The 20,620-nt window shown below is 39.6% G+C and overlaps 1 protein-coding gene across 6 annotated transcripts in view; it reads right to left on the bottom strand.

The window, feature by feature from the left end:
- cita (citron rho-interacting serine/threonine kinase a) overlaps positions 1-20,620 on the bottom strand; it is a 71,158-nt gene that overhangs the window by 13,944 nt on the left and 36,594 nt on the right. For 3 of the 6 annotated variants that reach the window (XM_027137824.2, XM_047809601.1, XM_027137827.2), the window contains exons 14-32: positions 15,588-15,758; positions 14,774-14,827; positions 13,361-13,414; positions 13,055-13,195; positions 12,059-12,184; positions 11,888-11,983; positions 11,589-11,705; positions 10,544-10,653; positions 10,270-10,444; positions 8,895-9,092; positions 8,056-8,109; positions 7,680-7,877; positions 7,252-7,581; positions 6,705-6,809; positions 6,062-6,202; positions 5,056-5,163; positions 4,649-4,844; positions 3,470-3,637; positions 3,070-3,093 (exon numbers count right to left, since the gene is read on the bottom strand). In XM_027137824.2, coding sequence (XP_026993625.1) covers positions 3,070-3,093; positions 3,470-3,637; positions 4,649-4,844; positions 5,056-5,163; positions 6,062-6,202; positions 6,705-6,809; positions 7,252-7,581; positions 7,680-7,877; positions 8,056-8,109; positions 8,895-9,092; positions 10,270-10,444; positions 10,544-10,653; positions 11,589-11,705; positions 11,888-11,983; positions 12,059-12,184; positions 13,055-13,195; positions 13,361-13,414; positions 14,774-14,827; positions 15,588-15,758 — 2,566 coding nt within the window. The remainder of the gene's footprint in view (positions 1-3,069; positions 3,094-3,469; positions 3,638-4,648; positions 4,845-5,055; positions 5,164-6,061; positions 6,203-6,704; positions 6,810-7,251; positions 7,582-7,679; positions 7,878-8,055; positions 8,110-8,894; positions 9,093-10,269; positions 10,445-10,543; positions 10,654-11,588; positions 11,706-11,887; positions 11,984-12,058; positions 12,185-13,054; positions 13,196-13,360; positions 13,415-14,773; positions 14,828-15,587; positions 15,759-20,620) is intronic. The other 3 variants (XM_027137826.2, XM_027137829.2, XM_027137830.2) reach the window with 1 other exon arrangement.

Here is a 20,620-nt window from a genome sequence, read left to right as displayed (position 1 = left end):
GAGAGATCATTGGCTGCCATCCATAAAGCACAAACTCTGAACATTCGGTATAAAGTTAATTGTTGCTATTTTTAAAAATAGCCTAGTTTCCCTTAGGGGAAATACAACGACACTAATGTCAATGTATTTATCGTATACATGTATTCGGATATTTCTTATTATTTCAAGTCGTGATCAATTGTAAAAAGTTTAAATATAATGTTTGTTATAAAAACTTCACTGGTATACACATATACTACTAGACATGAACCAAAGTATAGTATGAACTCTAAATGAGCCACATTTAAAAGCGACATGAGCTACAACAGCAAAAGATCACATGGGGTTCCATTCCTGTGATTCAAGAACAAGACTCAAAGCATAAACCAGCACAGGTGAAGATCAGAAAAACATTGCCTAGCCTTTTTCTAATTTTCAGCTGTCTTGCCTCAGTGACACTATGCCCACATAGGAACCTGGTGTGGTCTTGTGCTGTTGAATAGTAAGTGACTGCAGCTGCGTCTGCCTGCATGTACACACTGCATTGGTGCCACGTGATTGACTGAATAGATAACTGCATGAATGTGCAGTTCTTAATAAAGTGGACGGTGAGTATGCATAAAACCAGTGCGTACATAGGAAATAGGGAGAGGGAAAAAAAGTAGGTTTGTTTTCTACCAAGCTATTCACATGCAGAGATCCGTGCACTCAGGAACAAAAAAGAAGAAGAAACAGAATGTTAGTGAGTGAAAGAAAAAAAAATAGTAAAAAGAGGAGGAAGGGAGATCAGGAAGGATCGAAGTCCTAAACACGACGTTAAAAACAAGCCATAAAAGGGAGGTGCGATCTCGTTCTGAAGCCAGTGGCAGGGCACTGCATGCTTCATGGAAATGACAGAGTCCATTCTCGATTATTAGATCAAAGACAATCGAGAGCTTCGATGCGGAGAGAAACTGAGAGAATAAGCATGAAGAGGTGCACTTGGTGAGAGACTCAAAGGATGGTGCAATGCTTGGGCCAGAGAGGAAAAGAGGAAAAAGAGAGGCTTACTCCACTATGCACAGACAACCGCAAACTCTTTCACCTCTTTGTGCAGTTCTACAAAGTTAATGCTAATATTATTATTGATTCGTATATATTGAACACAATTTTAGTATGATGTGTTATGCAGTGTCTTAATAATGTCTATAAAAGTTCAGCAACATTTTCATCACGATTTGTCCACATTTAATCACCGCAGTCCTCGAGATCACACATTTTCCTTTGTTTTAAAGCTACTTAGTCAGTTAGCTGTAGTAGATATTTAGATTTTACAGGATAAACTGTTTTCGTATTTGTGCTGCACGATTAATCATATCGCAATCTCGATATCAAGCCTGTGCGATTATATGACGCAAAATGCTGCGAATTTATGAAATAATAAATAATAAATAATTGCATGTGAGGACATGAAAACCCATTCTCTCTGACAGCTGTTTGCCTATTTCACACACTACACCGCTATCCGCTAATTAAAAAAAGACCAGTGAGTTTCAGTTTAGGCAGTGGCACATGTGGCGCGTATGGTCATGTCGTGACTTTTTGCAGCGCGGAACGGGTGAAGATGGATTCCGAGCAGACGGACACTGAACTGGTGGCCAGAAAAAATGCTACCTCTGTTATATGTAGTGTTAATTTCGAAATACGTTCGTCAACAACCTTTTTTTTTCATGACTAAGACAAGACTACACCACTGTCCAAAACGCTGACTAAGACTAAATTAACATGCATTGTTGTTGACGAAAAAAGACGAGACGAAAATGTTTTGTATCAAATAAAAACAAAGATAATTTCTCTCTTCATTTTCGTCTACAATTGTCTCTGCTTTTTCATCAGCTGTTACGCCTTTAAAATATTCAGAACGAGTGCTTCCGCTAAAGAAAATAGTGCGCTCCGTCTCTACGATTAGAATCCTGTGTGTCCATGGCAACGCTCTGTTTTTCATGGCAACGGTGTGTTATAGTTAGCAGCAGTCTGTTATCAAGAAATAAAATAGTGTGTGCGTAGAAAAAATTCGTCCACACGCCGCTCAATGAATAAACAAACAAACAAACAAACAAATAAATCCTGAGCGCAAGTCCACCGTCTAAGCGGCTTTTTGTGTTAAAATTATATTTCCTGTCGCTGCGCAGGCTCTTTTATTGTACATGACAGCTTATTTCCCGATGACCGGTCTTTACATTACGATTAAAAGCTGTATCAATATATATACACTGTACACCTACAGTTTTGATCTTAGGCTTTTCATTAATCAGCATTAATGTGTTATTTTATATTTTAATTTGAAAACGTTTTGCATTTGTTTGTTGTTGTTGTTGCTAGTTTGAGTTTAGAAATACAAATTTCAGCATTATCAGTAATCTGTGTGTGCATTTTCCTTGAGAACCAAGCAAGTTGACTCATGATACCATTTGTTTATTATATCGCAATCGCAATATTGACCTCAATAATCGCAATATGACATTTTCCCTAAATCGTGCAGCCCTAATTCGTATGCTTTTTTTCCTCGCACCTATTGCCGACCTATTGATGTTACTACTATGGCAAGTTTGGTTGACTGGAGAGCTACATTAAAAAAAAATCGGACTGTATTGATTAAACAGAGGTGATTTTCGTCCTTCATTCCTGTCTACGTCACTGGTCAAACTGTGACAAGCCGTTAGCCTGAATGCGAATGTAAATCTACAAATTGCTATAAATATCAAATGTAATATCAGACAATATTTACATTCATTTATAATTTTTGTGTTGGCAACTTCTAAAAGGAAAGGAATTCTTTTTAATAAGTTAATATAGTCAATATAGCATCATATAAATACCCAAGACATAGGGACTAAAATATTAGCTGTTTATATACCATATAAGAGTAACATTGCTAGACAGAGAGAGAGTTACAACATTATACTAGAGGAAGTGCATAGCTTCATAAATCCACCCCACAAACTGTGTCTCATCGAGTAGATAGATGAGTTGACAAGGAACAGCCTTCAGAGAGAGGGGGAGACGAGAGAAACAGCGGGAGAGAGGAGGTAATGCGAGCGAGAGACTTACTTTCGAATGTAACCCTCCTCTTCTCTGAAAAGAGCAGAAGGGATAAGAGAAGACAAAAAGGTCTCAGGCATCAAAAGGACACACAAAAAGAAGGGAAGACAGCAGGTGAAAAGACGAACTACCTTCCCCACAAAGCCAGAGAGGGAGGAAGGCAAAGTAAGAGACAGAGACGAGTGTTGAGAGCTTTGAATCTCAATCATGAAAAAAAAAACCTTTTTATCTAATAAGATAAGTTCAATAATAATACCAAAATAAATTCAGCTTGAGCTACAGACTAACAGAATCTCATCTTGCTAACAAAATCAGAAATTTTGCATCCAAAAAAGTAATACACAAAATAATTAAGAAGGAAGGTCTCTTAATTAAAACTTCCTGTCCCAGATCATGTGCAGTGGCTCACCCTCAGGGGTGGAGGTCTCCTTGCGTCGAGTCGAGCTGGCTGGGTTCAGCAGACTGCTGGGATTTGGCTGCCGTTCAGGAGACTTAACGATGGCCGACATAAGGAGCTGGTGACGGGCCGAGGCCGGTGTGGAGGGGGCCACATGCTCCTGGGACTTGAAGTGAGCCGCTGGAAAGAGTCCAAACATGATCAGTCAATTTCTTAACAAACAGAGAGGCATCGGAATAAAAATAAATTTGTAGGCGAATCCAGCAGACACAAATGATAAAAGATACCGTTCCATGGAAAAATATATTCCAAGACGTTTGGCATGCTGCCTATCGTGTCTAATTTCCCTCTCAGATTACTCTTCAAAATTTCAGTTTCTGAAAAAAAATTCTGAATAAATAAATAAGTATAAATTTAATTTTTTTAATATTAAAAATAAATGTGTCCTAAAAGCAATATCTCACATCCATCCTTGTAACTGGAAAAAGCAGTAGACAGAGTAGGTCCTAAACCACAACACACATACAGTATAGCAAATGGGAAACAGGTGTGTGGGAAGAAAACAAGAGTTTAAATTGGCAGATGTTTACATGGATCCCATATTGCCTAAGAAATGGAGTATTAAACTAAATATCAGCGACATTGAAAAATGCAGAATGGGAAAAAAAAAATCTGAAATTAGAAAGTGGATGTTTTCTTTTTCTGCTGATTTAGTCACCTAGAAAATCAAATTTACTGTAAGTGTAACAGCAAACACGGGATAGAAGAATGAAAGCTGATTAAAGTGCTACATCTGTCCTACTGAGAAAACAAACATGGACACACACACACACACACACACAAAAAAAAACAATGAGTCATGAAAAAAAAAGAGAGTAAACACAATAAAGTGAGATTTTTGAGAAGCAGGATACATAAAACTCCATTAGACGACATAACTGATTTCATACTCCTATTTTATGAAAAACTGTTTGTTCATTACGCTTCAAAAACAACGTCAGCTAATTTATTATCCACACTGAATACAGTAAAGCCTACGGTCCAAACAATGCAGTGCATTCTATGTATTCTCAAGGCCCTTTGGTACATAGTTTACATCTTTTCCTGTTTGTTATAAAGTGAGAAAAATATTTCATTGTATTTAATAAGGTGGACATTGTTAAACACGGCCGGTAGGCGTTTGCTCTTTACCCTCCTCTCGCAGTGAGCGTAGCTCTATCCTCATCTTTTGTAGGGCTTCCTCCAGCTCAGTGCACCGCGCTCGCTCCTTCTCCAGTGCCGCCTTCATGTCGCTGTACTGCACAGGCCCTGCTGACTGCCCCGGCACCATGCTTGCTGCCCCGTTACCGGCGGCAACCATGTCCTCACGTCGACGTCCAAAAATACCCTAGACGATTAAGACATAGAGAGACCATGGCCTCATGCTCATATGACATAAGGAAAAGTCATGCATGACATAAACATCTAAATGACTGCAGCATGAAAGCAAGCCAAGAACAAATCGCACTAAGGTTACATCTTAGGGACATTTCATTTGAATGGAAGATTAATCAAACTTAGTAATAAGTCTTGATTTTTTTTTTTTAAATCCCTCAAACCTTCTTTTTCTTGATGGGCTGGTCCATCTTGGCCTGAAGGAAGTCAATGAGTTTTGTCTGCTGAGTGATTGTGCCTTCCATCTTCACCTTCTCATGAGAATATACAGCCTAAAGAGGAGAAGAAGAAACCAGAAAAGAAATGACTCAAAGACTAATCCTACTTTCCTGGTTGATAAAGACATAAGCAGTACACACCAGTAGTACAAGGCAGTGCATTAGCTTCTTACATTGACACATGTACAGATATAAGGAATTGCTATGTCTGCAGCAGTTCTGATTAGACTGACAATTAATAGATTAGGCATAAACTGTACACAGTGCTGGTCTTACTCCTGAGCACATACATTTCACCTGCTCTCCTCATACCTTCTGTCTAACTGTTTTCAGTCTAGTGTTTCAAACTTCTGCCTAATTGGTCAGGATGCTTTTTAAAGTGAATGTCTATAAACTCCTCGCTATATATTTAATTCATTGCTGAATCACTGGCCTATGTTTAGATATAAAACACTACACGGCGTCTTGAGATGGGTTCGGACGTTTTTAACAGTGGCGATCAGTCATTGTGCCGCTTATGTTAAATGTCTCCCTGGGCTCAAAAACCATCTGTACTGTCAGAATACAGTAAATGCACTCACAGTCCCGCTGTTGTTGTGAGCACGTGTGCGAATGTGATGCATTTGTGAGACATCTGCAGAGGGCTGCAAGAACAACAGATCATTAATCCAGTGAGCTGAGTGTGTGTAGGAGAGTATAATTACAGCATGGACTAAGACAGATTCAGGGAGTCAGGATCTAGTCAGTGCTTCTGCTTCACTACCTCTTAGTCTATCTCATTCTATCTGAATCAATATACCGCATTCATCCCTGAGGAGTCGTCAATGATTCCCACATCTCAAAGTGCTTTTGATTAGCTGTTCAGCATAGTTAGTAGAAAAAGAGTTGGTAAATGGTGAAACAAGAGTGTGTGTGTGTGTGTGTGTGTGTGTGTGTGTGTGTGTGTGTAGACCTGTATATTTTCTAGCTGGTACTCAAGGTCTGTTCGCTCAGTCTTGAGCAGGTCAGTTTGGTCCAGCGCTTCCTGCAGGCCCTGAGTCAGTCTGAAGATGTGGGTCTTCTGGAGGTCCATCTGCTGCTGCAGTTTTCCTTGCTGAGATGTTGAAACATGGACAACGAGCTGTTTAAACTGAGCTAATCAACTACTGAACTTTAACTACAAATGTCTTGTGAAATACACAGTTAAAAATGTGTCATTTTTCCTGTCTGATGTTCAACAAGGGAAGAATAAGTGATATCGACCCCCGATATTGACAGACTATACCTTAACAACACTACCGACCAAGACGATCCTTTCATGGGCACAGTTTATTGTGTGGCTACAGTATGTTAAGGTACAAGTACTGACTTACAGTTGCAGCCCTTATAAAGTCACGTAGGCCTTTATTACATGCAACATTCGGGAATCAAACTTTAAATCAACTCGAGTACATTAGAGCAAAGTGTACTTATAACGTAATTAATTAGTATGGTGTATAGATAGGTGACAAGCATCTTATCTACATTACATAGGTCTGGATCTGGATGGCGTTAGGTAGACAATACAGATAGCTGAGTCAGCACATGGGTGAATTAGTGCTGCTTTATAAACCAACCTCCTCCATCAGCCTCTGCTTCAGCTCTCTCTCAGTCTCTAGTTTCTGCTGGAGGCTGCGAGCATTCATCTCCAACATGGCATGCTTCTTCTCCAGGTCATTCAACTGCAGGTCACAAACAAATACAAATATGTATAATTTATCCACTGAGACACGGAAGATTATGTATTATGTATTAACAACTACTATACAGGTGTAACAGAGTATTGATGCCACAAAACGTCCAAAAACAGTAAGTAAAACATATAACCTGAATTATGGAAAGTTACTGAATGCGGTTTTAAATTTTTATTTGATTCAAGCACTCCATCATAAGTTTAAAAATAAGTTGGGTTACAGTGACACAGGAGCAAAAACTCCATTTTTAATACTAATAAAGAATGTTCCAAATATACAGAGAACAAAAGTGAAAATGAGAATTAAAGAGTTTGAGTGATGAGATTCACTGAGTCAGTAATGAGTCTTATGAAACACGGGACCGTGTGTGTGTGTGTGTGTGTGTGTATGTGTGTGTGTGTGTGTGTGCAAGAAAGAGAGAGATACTCACTGTATCGGACAGACTTTCAGCTTTGAGCCTTTGTTCCTTAAGCGCCTGTTGGAGGGCGAGGATTTCGGCCTTGTGCTCACGCACTGCCAGCTCCACAGCCTGGCGGGATTCGCTGCTGCGCTGATCGGCACGCAGTCGATTCTGTTTCTCGTTGTCGAGGAGGCGTTGAAGGTCACGCGTGCGACGCTCCGCTTGCTCCTTCTCGTCCTCCAGGGCTGAACGCCAGTTCTCCCACTGTCTCTCCTTCTCAAGAAGCTCATCATTTAGCGTCTCCAGCTCAACCACTTGTTCTTCAAGCATGCTACACGTCGTCTTCAGGGTCTCAATGTTCTTTTAACAATTGTAGGCATAACATTAGGTTGTGGACTGCAGAGAAAAGACCTCTACTTCTGCTTACTGAAGTGTGTGTGGGGTTGTGTGTGACCTACCTGTTTCTGATTGTTCAGATGCATCTCTCGGTCAGCCACCTCTCTGCGTAGACGCTCCACGTCCTGGCTGAGCTGTAGTCTTTCCTCGCCCTCATCTGTCACCTCATCCAACTGTTTGGACAGATAGAAGTTCTGCCGGTTCAGCTCGGCATTCTCCTGGGTCAGCTGGGTAAGCTGCTCCTCCAAGTCTGTGATCACCTGTAATGACAACACCATTCACATTGTGTTCCGTTTAAACAGATAAACACCCACACTTTCCAAGATTAGTGTCACTGTTCATGTGTTTTGATAAAAATGTATATAGTGTATGATACAACGATCATATTATATAATAAGTAAGACTTTTACTATGAATCATTAAGGAGGAGCTACATACCGAGCAGCTGTCCCTCAGGGCATCAAACTTGCGCTGAATTTCATCTCTGTGAGCCTGGACAAAGAGAATTAGTAAACAAACAAACAAACAAACTAATATATATATATATATATATATATATATATATATATATATATATATATATATATATATATATATATATATATAATATTTATATAAATCTATTGTTTGCAGTATTGTAATTATTATTAAAGGATCTTAATAAAGACAAAGGAAAAAGCTTTATTCCTCTGAGCCAGATCCATAGTAGGCTTCTAGATAAGAACTACCTACTTTCACAAGACAAGGGGACACTCAAGTTGGTTTGCTTTTTAGAAACCAGCACAAAGGATTGTAGAGATTCTGAAGCTTGTATACAGAAAAGTGTACAAAAGAGATGTGCCTGCCTGGCTGGCTTGCTTGGACAATTATACTAGCAATCTTCTTACCTAGTAATTGCAAGCAGCTTAATCAGCTTGATGGAATTTAAATTTCCTAGTAGTGTTCAGCTATTATATGAAATTATTAACACTTGTGAGCTTTGTTGTATGTTATGTTTGTTGTATATATGCTGTTTAGAAGTCTATGCTTGAATTTTTTGTCAGTCATTTAAAGCATCTTTGCTTGACTGGCTTAATGTAGTTCGGCAGATGATCTCATTTGCATAAACAGAGTTCTGGTATACTGCATAGTGAATCAGACCTTGTCGTGACGCGCCAAAAAAATCCGGCAGAACTCTTTGATTATCTGTAAAGGATGCTGAGTGGGACACTAAAAGGGTGAGGATTTCCTTCACTATGTACAAATGTATGTGTGGTGTGTGTGTGTGTGTGTCTCACTCTAAGAGCAGTTATCTCCTCCTCAGCCTCGGCCGTGGTCTCCTCCAGCTCGGACTTGGCCTGCTGTAGTTGGCTTTCCAGAGCATGACGTGCCGCCTGCAGACTGCTGATCTGTGACTCTCTCTCCTGCAGTGACAGCGTCAGTTCCGTCACCTGCCGTTTTAGCTCCAGCTTCTGCTCCTCATGCTCCAGACCCATCTATTCACAACACACAACCAATTAATTCAATTAACTTTATCACCTACAGAGGCTCTGTCGATTCAGCTACATTTCCAAAAGGCTATTTGAGTCCTGACTCACACCATTATCCAACCTTTCGTGACTCAGCCAGTCATTATTCTGCTGTTATATTATACCATCTTCTCTTCCTACGCATCCTGCCCAGCTTTCGAAGACTAAACCATCCATTCTTATTCCCTGTGTATGTCTACCCTCTCTTGTTATTGTTGTATAAAGTTAGCAAGTTTCATGATATCATACAGTAGGTGTGAATTTTATAGATTTAACTGCAAGAGAGAACCCAGAAGAGTTCAGAGAAACCGATGACGCCCCACGGACGATTAGATTATAACAATAATAGTTGCATGACCTGAATGACTTTCATTCACTCACTCCTCTCCCTCACACACTCTCTCCACTATGTCACTATATTTATCTGTTTCTGACAGGGTGCTGGTGCTTTTGATAAGCAGCCCACGATCCCACCTGTTTGACTGTTGAACCATGAGGTATTCAGGTGTAGGTGTTCCACAACATATGGTGTACAAAAAAAAATGCAGAATTTTAATTACAAATCTAAATACAGGATGAGAAATATGCTCATACTATTGCTCTGGCTTTACTTTATGACTGGTTCTTAAGCTATTCAGTCCACATATGACTTATTTTAATAGCAGCAATCCTAAATAGCCTCATTTTTCTAGCTGAGTTTTCAAGGTGATCGATGGTGCCATGATCAAGACAAAGACAACGTTGGATCTAGGTTTGAAATCAACAGTAATTTCATCAAAACAAACAAAGTGCACTGACTGAGAACTAGCTCTAGCAACCGAAACATGCTTGAGATCGGACACAGGCCTCAGGATCGGTAACAGCTCCATGTCGGAATTCTTTTATTAATGGCAAAAATTCGACACGTTTTAAAGTGTATGTTCAGTTCTCCTGCTAATTTTTAATAGCCATTATTAGTATCATGAAACCATTAAATGTTTTAATATGCATTAGGGAAGCTGCACCAGTGCAGATGCAAATGAAAGAAATCTCTACGGAGCCATTAGTAGCTCAGATATGATATTAACACCAGCATATTCATAGCCATAATATCTAACATCATGTCTGGAACTGAATGCCTTGTTCTGCACATGCCCTCTCTGACCTCACGCAGTCTGGTCTCCAGCTCTATCAGCCGGCTCTTCTTGCTCTGCTCCTGCTGACTCATCTTTTCCAGATGCTCTTCCAGCTTGGCATTCTGAGCCTCCAGCTTTCCTGCCTGCGACTCCAGGTAGAACTTCTGCTGACGCAGCTCCGAGATCATCTCCTCCTGCGCTTTCCTGACCAGCACACACATATAACGTCCCAGCAAGGCACAGTTACATTCATGATTCATTTTATTCGATTTTGGCCTTGTGTTATCTATCTGTGTATCTTACATGTTTTTCTGCGTGTAGATGCTGCTGTTGGCTGCCAGTTTGTTGGCCTCAGAGAGCTCAGCAATACGCTGTTCCAGACTCTTCATCTTATTGTCCATGGCATTGATGGTCTTAAGAGAGGATACACACACCCACACATTTAATATAACCCAGAAAAATAAAAATCCACCCAATAAAGATAATGCAATAGCACTGTCATTTATAAGGGTCTGTAACCTAGAAAGAAAACTAGTCGGTCTAAATGTCATCATCATGCATCATTAAAGACAACTGGGCATGTTTGCAGGATCATAACACAAAGGCAAAAATAAACGCATTGCAATGGTGAGATATATTATCGCCATTTGTCTAAGCACGAGTATAATGGTGTTATCATAAAGCAAAGAAGAGTTATCATTGTTATTACATGATATGGTTGGGGTCGGATGCAGCGTCTACTGTACATGGTTTCATTTCTTGTCTCTGTGCTAGCACTCAGTTTGCTGATTGTGATATTTGATTGAATATTTTATTGATTATATTAATTACGCAGTGTATCGATGTGTCGACGACGCGTCTTGCAGGTGTCTCTTCTCATTTGTTACAGATATAAAAGTTAAGTCAGGAAAAACATAGCGGATGGATAATTTTCCTTTACAATGTTTTTATAAATCCAGGTATTAATAATACCTGTCGAAGTGTTTAAGCCTTCAGTGGGTGGAGCACTTAATGTGTAAGAAGTAATACTCCACAGGAGTGCTGTTAATGTAGAGGAAGTCAGGATGACGTGATGCCGTGACCATCCTGAAGTACTTTTTGAGGGACGGCTGCGAATAAAACACGAGTGCTGTTTTATAAAAATGCTAAATGATGAGTCATGCTATATAACCGGAGTCTTACTTATGTTTTAATTATTTTTCTAAAACTAGGTTTGGGCCTGTTATTGTTTTGAGTAGACTCCAGCAATGTATGCGTCTCAGGGAACGATGGAAAAGTAATATTTAAAAAAAAAGAGGCTACGGACACACGCTCACGCATTCAGGAGGAGGTGCGAGGAATTTCTTACAGCTTTCTGCTCGCTGAGGAGTTTGCCTTTCTCACGCACTTCCTCTTCATGCTGAGCTCGCTTGGCCTCAAGAACGTCCTTATCAGCCAAGTCTGCCTTCATCTGAGCCTCCAGCACCTCAACACACACAAATGCATACACATGATCACAATCATTCTAGGGTTGCAGTGCATGTCTATGATCTTACGCTATATAGAAATACTGTGGTGGAATGTTTTCAATCATTTTATAAAGGCGTGTGTCACATACTGTACATGGAAAACAAACCAGCAACAGTCCTGAAACTACTCCAAAGCTACCTTGATTTTGTCCTCATACAGTCTTTCCTTCTGGACAAGGTGGGCTTCCATCCGCTGGGCAGTAGCCTGAGTTTCCCTTAGGTTATCTTCCAGTTCCTACACAGAGAAATTTTATTAGTTTATCATTTTTTTTTCTTAACTGAGAGAGAACAATGGGGAAATTAGGCTCACTAAGATCTTCTCAGCCATCTGCTGGATCTGCTGTGATTTGGTCTGAATGTCATCTTTCAGTTTATTCTCTCTGCGCTCCACCATCTCCAGCCTCTTCACTTGGTTCTCCAGAGTCTTTCTGCCTTCCTACACACACAGGAATAATTATTTTAAGCTCTCCCTCTTTTTTTAACTTCAGCTATATATACACACACACAAAATATCCACCAACTGGTCACTTTAATATGAACTCCTGTACTCCTACACATTCATGCATTTATACAGTCAGCCAGTCATGTGTCAGCAGTGAAATGGATCAGATCATGGAGATACAGGTCAAGAGATTCAGTTCACATGACCGGCTAGCTCGATAATTGCACGAGGGAAAAGACAATCAGATGTTCCTACTAAAGTGAACTGTGGGTGTATTAGGTTTGTGTTTACCTCCACAATTTATTCATTGATTTTGTAATAGCTTTAGGCTTTTGCGTAAATATCCTTTCTAATTTTGACTGCTGTCATATTAACTTCGCTCCATTAGACCTAAATGGCAACGTGTGCACATTTGTCAAACTCGAACAGAACCAGCTAAATCATTTAGCACAGCATTAATTAAGGAAATACTGCTTAGCACGGTAAAGTAAAGGTTCCTTCTGTCTTTAGATTTATGAAACGGAAGAAACTTCCTGTTTGCGGTTGAATGATTAAAAATAAAATAAAATAAGCGAATCTTATCTTTAACGAGAAATGAAGCCAATAACAACAAACAAGAGCCCGAATATACGATATATTTCTGCCATCAGCAGAGTCAGAAATACGATCATGTGTCCTTGGAAGGGGGGTTTGTTTGAGCTTAAAATTTTGTGTTTTGACTAAATTCAAATGGCCTTCATCAGAAATCATGAAATTCCTCCATGTTGTTGACAGGATTAGCTAGGAATAATGAATAATGTGAACAGAATGTGTAAATGCCGGTGATGGTGACAGTCTGTAAGTGTGAGCAGTGCTGCATCATGCCTCAGTCTCACGCAGGCGTCTGCGCAGCGTGTCGCTGGGATCCGTTTTGCTACGCAACCGCTCCAGGTCGCGCTCCAGCCGCTCTTTGGCCTGACGGATGTTCTGCAGAAGCTCTGTGGCTTCTGTGCTCGCCTTCACCGCCTGTGCAGGGTGAGACAACATCCCTCACAGTATTACTGATGACATACGTAACGGGTAAAAGACACAAAATGCACTATTAAAAAAACAACAACTCTTATTTCGATATGAATCTGAGAACATCCCGTCTGTTGCTCATTAGCGATCCAAGATTAGTGCATCTGGTACCTTAGTCAGCTTATCCTGTAGCTCCTGGATCTTCAGCTGCTGCTCTGCATTGGTCTGGAACACACATTAATTTGTGGTCATTTACAATAGAAGGAAGGCTAGAAATGAAAACATCCGGGTGGGCAGACGCTGTGAAACCATCTCAGTGTACAGTACATGGTGATGATACTGTATCATCAAATCAGGCACTTAGTTATTAATTATGTCCAGAAAAATTTTATTTTAAAAGTCAGATCAGAGAGATTTCAGAATCCCAAAAGACCTTCTATTCCCTACATAAGCACAAAGTATAATGGCTTTGTAAGCCCTCTTTAGTGTATATAGCCAATATATACCCTAAATCTAACCAATAAAGCCCAAAGAAATGTGTTGCAGCCTGAAATGTGCAGCTTTTGTGAATCTGATTTGAAAGATTTTTAATGAAGTTTTTTTTTTTTTTTTAAACCTCAAAAACGACGAACGTGAGCCTGTTAAGGTAGTGATGATTTATTGATTCTATACAGGAATAAGTTATAGCAAAATGAATAAAAATGGGCTGGCTTGCAAATTAAAATCACACCAGCTCTTTTTTTGGTCACATGGTTGAATTCTTACGTTAGTTGAAAATAATCAACTCTACTGAGATTTATGTCGAAGTGCAATTTGTATCTAGTATATAATCCATTGTACCTCATCTGCAATGAATCAGACCCCTCAATGTACAGTATGTCTTTCAGTTCGCAGGTTAGTTTTATAAAGTCAAAGTTTGCTGCTTTTGGCATGTAAATAAGAACAAAAATAACACATCGCTGCTCTTTTATGTACTATTTTTTTTTTGATTCTATAATAATTACAAGTGAAGTCACCAGCCCTGTTGGAAAACCACTTGTATCATGGTATAATACATATAATCAAGCTACCATCATATTTGAATAATAGCTTGATAAAAAGGCACTTCAAGCAAATTGAGCCACAAGTGATCTCATTTGTGGAGAGGGGTGTGTGTGTGTGTGTGTGTGTGTGTGTGTGTATGGTGGTGGGGTTCACGGGTGAACGTACAGTATCAAGTGAGGGCCGTGCGATCGCGTGATCATGGATTCATCTATTACTGACGCCTACACACACATGCTAATTCTATTCAGTTCGCAGGGCTTCTTAGGGCTCGGTGTAGTTTGAGACATTCTGTTATATTGAGCATCTGGGAGCAGGAAAGCTGAGTGATGGTATTTGAGAGTCTGATTGAAGGTCTGAAGGTCCACGAAAGTCAGGGATGCTCAAATATTAATGCCTAGTTTAGGGGAGAAACACAGACAATGGATCCGTTTCTCTTTATTAGCAGCTTCGATAAAGGTGCATTAGGGTGAAATCTAACTCGTAATAGCCCTCCTGAGGGCTAGCAATGCTGCAGTGTAGTGAAACAGATAGAGCCTTTACCTTCTCCAGCTTGGTGAGCAGCTCCTCTGTCTCAGCTTTGCCCTGCTCTTTTGCCTACACACACACACAGACACAGACACACACACACACACACTTCAGCTTAAAAAAGGTCATGGTGGTGACATCCTTCTAAATCAGCATAATTCAATTTCTCAACTGTGAAAAGAGAAAAACCTATAAAGGTTAACACACTTCAAATAGCATGGCTAAGTTTAGTGCAAAGTAAAAAAAGAGGGAAAAACCAAAAACAAACAACCAAAAAACTTTGATCGGTCCAAGAACTATCCAAATGGAGGCATGTCTAAATATTTGAATGAGTAACCATGATTAACATTCAGGTCTGAATCCTACAACCTCAGACTGAGCTAAACACAAAGGTACATAAAGTGGACCCCTGAATTAGTAGCCCCCTTTATAAAAATAAGCAAAAACTGTCTGGGTTTAAACATAAAGTGCTTGAGGCAAATCAAAACCGTGGCAAATTTAAAACTACATATTTGCATTACTTAAAGAAACGAGTGACTGACTACATTACGTAATTTAAGTCGGGGCTCTGAAAATCTTTGACTCTCACACAAATAATTTTTAAAAATAGCCAATATTAGCTGAGAGTTTTATGTAATCCTAAAATTTTTAATCTAACTTCCCTGGGAAAAATAATTGCTGCAATTTTGCTTCTCCTTTTCTTAGCGTCTTTACCTCTCTATTTGTCTTGTACACACACACACACACACACACACACACACACACACACACACACACACACACACACACACACACACACACACACACACACACACACACACACACACACCTTCTGGATTCTCTGCTGGTAGTCAGCAGCCTTCCTCTTGAGCTCTTCGCTGGTCTGGCGCGAGTCTCTCAGCTCGGCTTCGTACAGATCGCTGCGTCGCCGGGCAGCAGACAGATCCTCCTCCAGCTGCCGGATGGTCACTTGCATCTCCTCCAGCTGAGCATGGTACTCCTGCATTTGATAAACAAAGACAAACAAACAATCAACCAACATAGCTATGGCATTTGATGTGTTGCAGTAAAAGAAAAGACACAATCTGAGCTTTCACCGTTACATAAGTGGAATGTGTTAATCTGTTATAAGGTGAAAGGATTAGCATAACTGTGTACGTCCATTGTAGGACGTGTGACAAAGTCACTGTGCTCCCGTTAAGAAAGGGGCATCCATACAAGACCTGGGTATGGGAAATCACAAAAGCCTTCGAAATCTTAACTGAGGTCTTGATGCAGAGCATGGACATGAAGCAAAGAGTCAGAGGAGACGTTAGAGTGAGCTCAAGCAGACCAAAATTAATTGTTCCCCTTTTTGAGCGATAAAAGAAGACACAAAATTGCTTGCTGATGTGAACGAGCTGGGTTAATGAAAGTAAGAGGGAGTCAGGTGCATCATGGCATGCAGTCGACAGTGAATAATCACAGCATTTGGATCAACATGTGCAGTCCTGTGAGTCCTTTAATGCAGTTAGGCTTTACAGTAAAATAAGAAAATCTGCAGTAGTTTTGAACAATTGCTAGCTCCTACAAATGTTGCAGAGTTTGGCTGATTTACTTATTTTTGTTAATTTCTCTGATCACAGACTCACAAAATCCTAGAAGGACTGACAAACGTAATACGTTTCATGGTAGTGTGACACTTCCGTGCTATAACTGGAGAAAACTGAGTCACTCCATCTGCTATGCAATACGCCTTGGGCCGAGGAGTGAGCTGGTTGACAATGGTTTAACAGCTCACTATATATATATATATATATATATAACAAATAGGATCAAGATTTTTGATTAATTTCATCACCCTACCTTTAAAAGGGTGAGGAAATTAATCAAAAATCTTGATACCCAAGGCTTTATAAATAAGAGAGGAAAAAAAAAAAGATGGACCACCATCATCCAACCAATCAGAACGAATGAGCATCTCATCCATACTATTCATCAAGGCTTTCTCTGTCTTACACTATGCATTTGCTTGGAGTCAACAGCCAGTGGTTTAGTGCTGGGGGTTTAAATAGTCAGAACCAATCAGCAAGAAGGCACAAAGATATGAGTGTTGAAAAAGATGATAGAGAGAAAGAGAAAGAGAGAGAGAGAGAGAGAGAGAGATTGGGGATTAAATGGAAGGATAAGCGAAATAAGACAATGATAAAAAAAGAAAAAGTAGAGGAACAGTAAAGTGACGGTTCCATCGTGCAGAAGAATGCTGATTAAGAGATTGAGACAGAAGGATCGGAAGAGGAGTAGCGAGACTCTCATCGACAACATGTGGCAAATCAATCAAGCTGCTAAGCCCCTTTCCAACTGAGACTCCCTACAGCCAGACATGACCCTCACCAGAGCATGAGTGTCAGGAGACATGAAAAGATAACTGATAGACAGACAGTGAAAAGACAGCATTAATAGCTGATCATAATCAAGAAAGAAGATGGACAGCAACTATAGAAGATGAAAGACCAAACCAAGCAAATCCACCCTCAGTATTGTTCTTTCAGGCTTACCTCTGGTATATTACCTCCTAAAACACAACTCCCGGCTCTCTCATCTGTCTCAGTTCTGCCAGGCCTGACAGCTCCCAGCAAGAGTCACACATCTTAACATCAGTATTTCTAATTACAGCCACACATTGAGCTTCACACATTGCTAGTGTTACTGCTAAGGATATGAGCACAGAGCAAGAAGAAGCAAATGTACATCCTATCTCTGTGTGTGTGTGTGTGTGTGTGTGTGTGTGTGTGTGTGTGTGTGTGTGTGTGTGTGCGCGCACCTCACCTTCCACCCACGAGTCACAATAGTCTTATAGTCTTAGTGGAAAAGAGTTAAAGGTCTGATAACAACAGGGTAAACAAGGAAAATAAAGCTTATTAATATTTCCTCTATTAAAAAACAGTTCAGTCACGATGAAAATTAAAACGTTTGTGTATATGCATTATTTTAAAAAAAAAAAAACTCCACATGTACATTTAGACCCTACAAGACTAAATGGATAAATAAAAAAGCGTGTCTACTTTAAAAACTATGTGGAGTGACTGAGGAGCCAGGACAGACAAAACCACACTCCTTAAAAGTTACACATATGTGACTCGAGCATCGTATTGTCATCAACAGCATATGGGGAGACTTCAGATTGGTCAAACAGTGTTCAGCAATGAGCTCATTCTATCAACAATATGTTTTCATTTCTATAGAAACAACACATGGCCCTTGGTACAGTTTAAAAGTGTTTGATTGAATATTTTATAGTTATAGTATAGTACAATATATAGAGTAAATCCTTGCATTAAGGTGCTGAACAGAATTCTGCCACTGCCCGAACCCTCTTAATCACTAATCGCGACCGTTCCCGTGGAGATGAAGCTCGCCCCTGCATTTGCGTGTATGAGCATGCAGACAGAAATGAGTCATTCTGCTATTTCCCCTTCTCCCAAACCGCCTCCTCCTCCTCTCTCTTTTCTTTGTTCATCATTTCCTGCACCAAATCAGTACAAAATCTCCTTCTTTAGTCAATACATCCACTTCTCATTTATTTTCTCAATTACAACAATAGTATTTTGTGAGTCTGTTTACCTTCATTTAAACATTTGTCCTCTTCATAAGTTCATGATATTAAATTGGAAAGAGACTGAACAAAAGTAACCCCCCCCCCCCATTTCGTGTTTATTCCAGAGGTGTCCATAAGTGAGTAAATAGCTATACTGCAGCACTGTGTGTGTTGAATGTCAACCAAAAGTTGAAGGTCTCACTGAGTCTGCTGCTGAATCAGCTCTGCTCCATTGATTATATGTGTTTGTTTATTTGTGTGTGTGAGACAATGTGTGTGTGTGAGTGCGTGTGTATTATACAATGAAAAAGAAAAAGAGAAGGTGGGAGTAAGAGGTACAGACAGAAAGAAAGTGAGATAGAGACTAAGAGCCAGATAGAAAGAGTGAGCAAGGTGGATAGAGACAGAGGTTTTAATAGACATTTAAAAACAGAGAAAATCAGAGACGGCACGGAAGAAAATGATACGGAGAGCGAGACAAAGCGAAACACAGAGTGAATACAATTGTGCTAAATGGAGCTAAATTGTCCTTTATTGATACAATGTAATGTATGTGTACAAATGAAGGGTAAGCATGTAATAAATATGTACATTTTATATGTATATTAAATATGTATCCTATTATGCAGTTCAGGATAATACACTATATATTAACAATGCATCATAAAGCAGGTAAATAAACGCTGAATATTTATAGCACTGTAAATGCCTCGTATAACATTTTTCTGTCTGGAATTTATAGAAAGAAATGCTGTAGAGGAGTGAGACTAGCACTGTTACACTGTCTAAAGAAACTACAGATACCACAAAAGCCATTGTTACTCTTGTTACTGATTGAGACTTCAAGCAGTTTAATGCTAAATGTTTAAAGGGTGACAAAGGTGAAATACTCATGCGTCAATAACTTGATGCCGATAAACTGGTTAACAGAGAGGATTCATCAAACAAACTGGCGACGTTATAGAAAACACTTTTTCCTATGTTGGACTTGACACTGGTGTTGTGTGAGTTAAAGTGAGACTGATTGTTTCATTTGCTCTTTAGTAATTATAATTCATGTCCAGGCTAGTTCTTAAATATTAGAGAAAGAACACTCAAAGAAGGATATCTGGTGAGCTAGAGTTAAGATCAATATAATGACTTCTACGGTGTAATTTGAATAGTGTAGGTGTAGTTAGGGTTTGTGTTTATTGTATTAAATGAGGATGTGTGATGCTCTATAGTGAGACTGTGTTCTAAAGTGTAATGATGTGTAAGGATGTGATCTAATGTGTAATGAGGATGTGATCTAATGTGCAATGAGGTTGTGATCTAATGTGCAATGAGGTTGTGATCTAATGTGCAATGAGGATGTGTTATAATGTGTAATGAGGATGTGATCCAATGTGCGATGAGGATGATTTGTGAGGATGTGTTCTAATGTTTAATGAGGATGTGTTCTAATGTGCAATGAGGATGAGGATGTGTGAGGATGTGTTATAATGTGTAATGAGGATGTGATCCAATGTGTGATGAGGATGAGGATGTGAGAGGATGTGTTATAATGTGTAATGAGGATGTGATCCAATGTGCGATGAGGATAATTTGTGAGGATGTGTTCTAATGTGTAATGATGTGATCTAATGTGCAATGAGGATGAGGATGTGAGAGGATGTGTTATAATGTGTAATGAGGATGTGATCCAATGTGCGATGAGGATGATTTGTGAGGATGTGTTCTAATGTTTAATGAGGATGTGTTCTAATGTGCAATGAGGATGAGGATGTGTTATAATGTGTAATGAGGATGTGATCCAATGTGTGATGAGGATGTGAGAGGATGTGTTATAATGTGTAATGAGGATGTGATCCAATGTGCGATGAGGATGATTTGTGAGGATGTGTTCTAATGTTTAATGAGGATGTGTTCTAATGTGCAATGAGGATGAGGATGTGTGAGGATGTGTTATAATGTGTAATGAGGATGTGATCCAATGTGTGATGAGGATGAGGATGTGAGAGGATGTGTTATAATGTGTAATGAGGATGTGATCCAATGTGCGATGAGGATGATTTGTGAGGATGTGTTCTAATGTTTAAAGAGGATGTGTTCTAATGTGTAATGATGTGATCTAATGTGCAATGAGGATGAGGATGTGTAAGGATGTGTTATAATGTGTAATGAGGATGTGATCCAATGTGCGATGAGGATGATTTGTGAGGATGTGTTCTAATGTGTAATGAGGATGTGATCTAATGTGCAATGAGGATGAGGATGTGTGAGGATGTGTTATAATGTGTAATGAG

Source organism: Tachysurus fulvidraco, chromosome 26 (genome assembly GCF_022655615.1).
Source record: "Tachysurus fulvidraco isolate hzauxx_2018 chromosome 26, HZAU_PFXX_2.0, whole genome shotgun sequence".
Taxonomy (NCBI): domain Eukaryota; kingdom Metazoa; phylum Chordata; class Actinopteri; order Siluriformes; family Bagridae; genus Tachysurus; species Tachysurus fulvidraco.
Note: the sequence above shows the minus strand (reverse complement) of the source record. Positions and strands in the feature narration are given on the sequence as shown.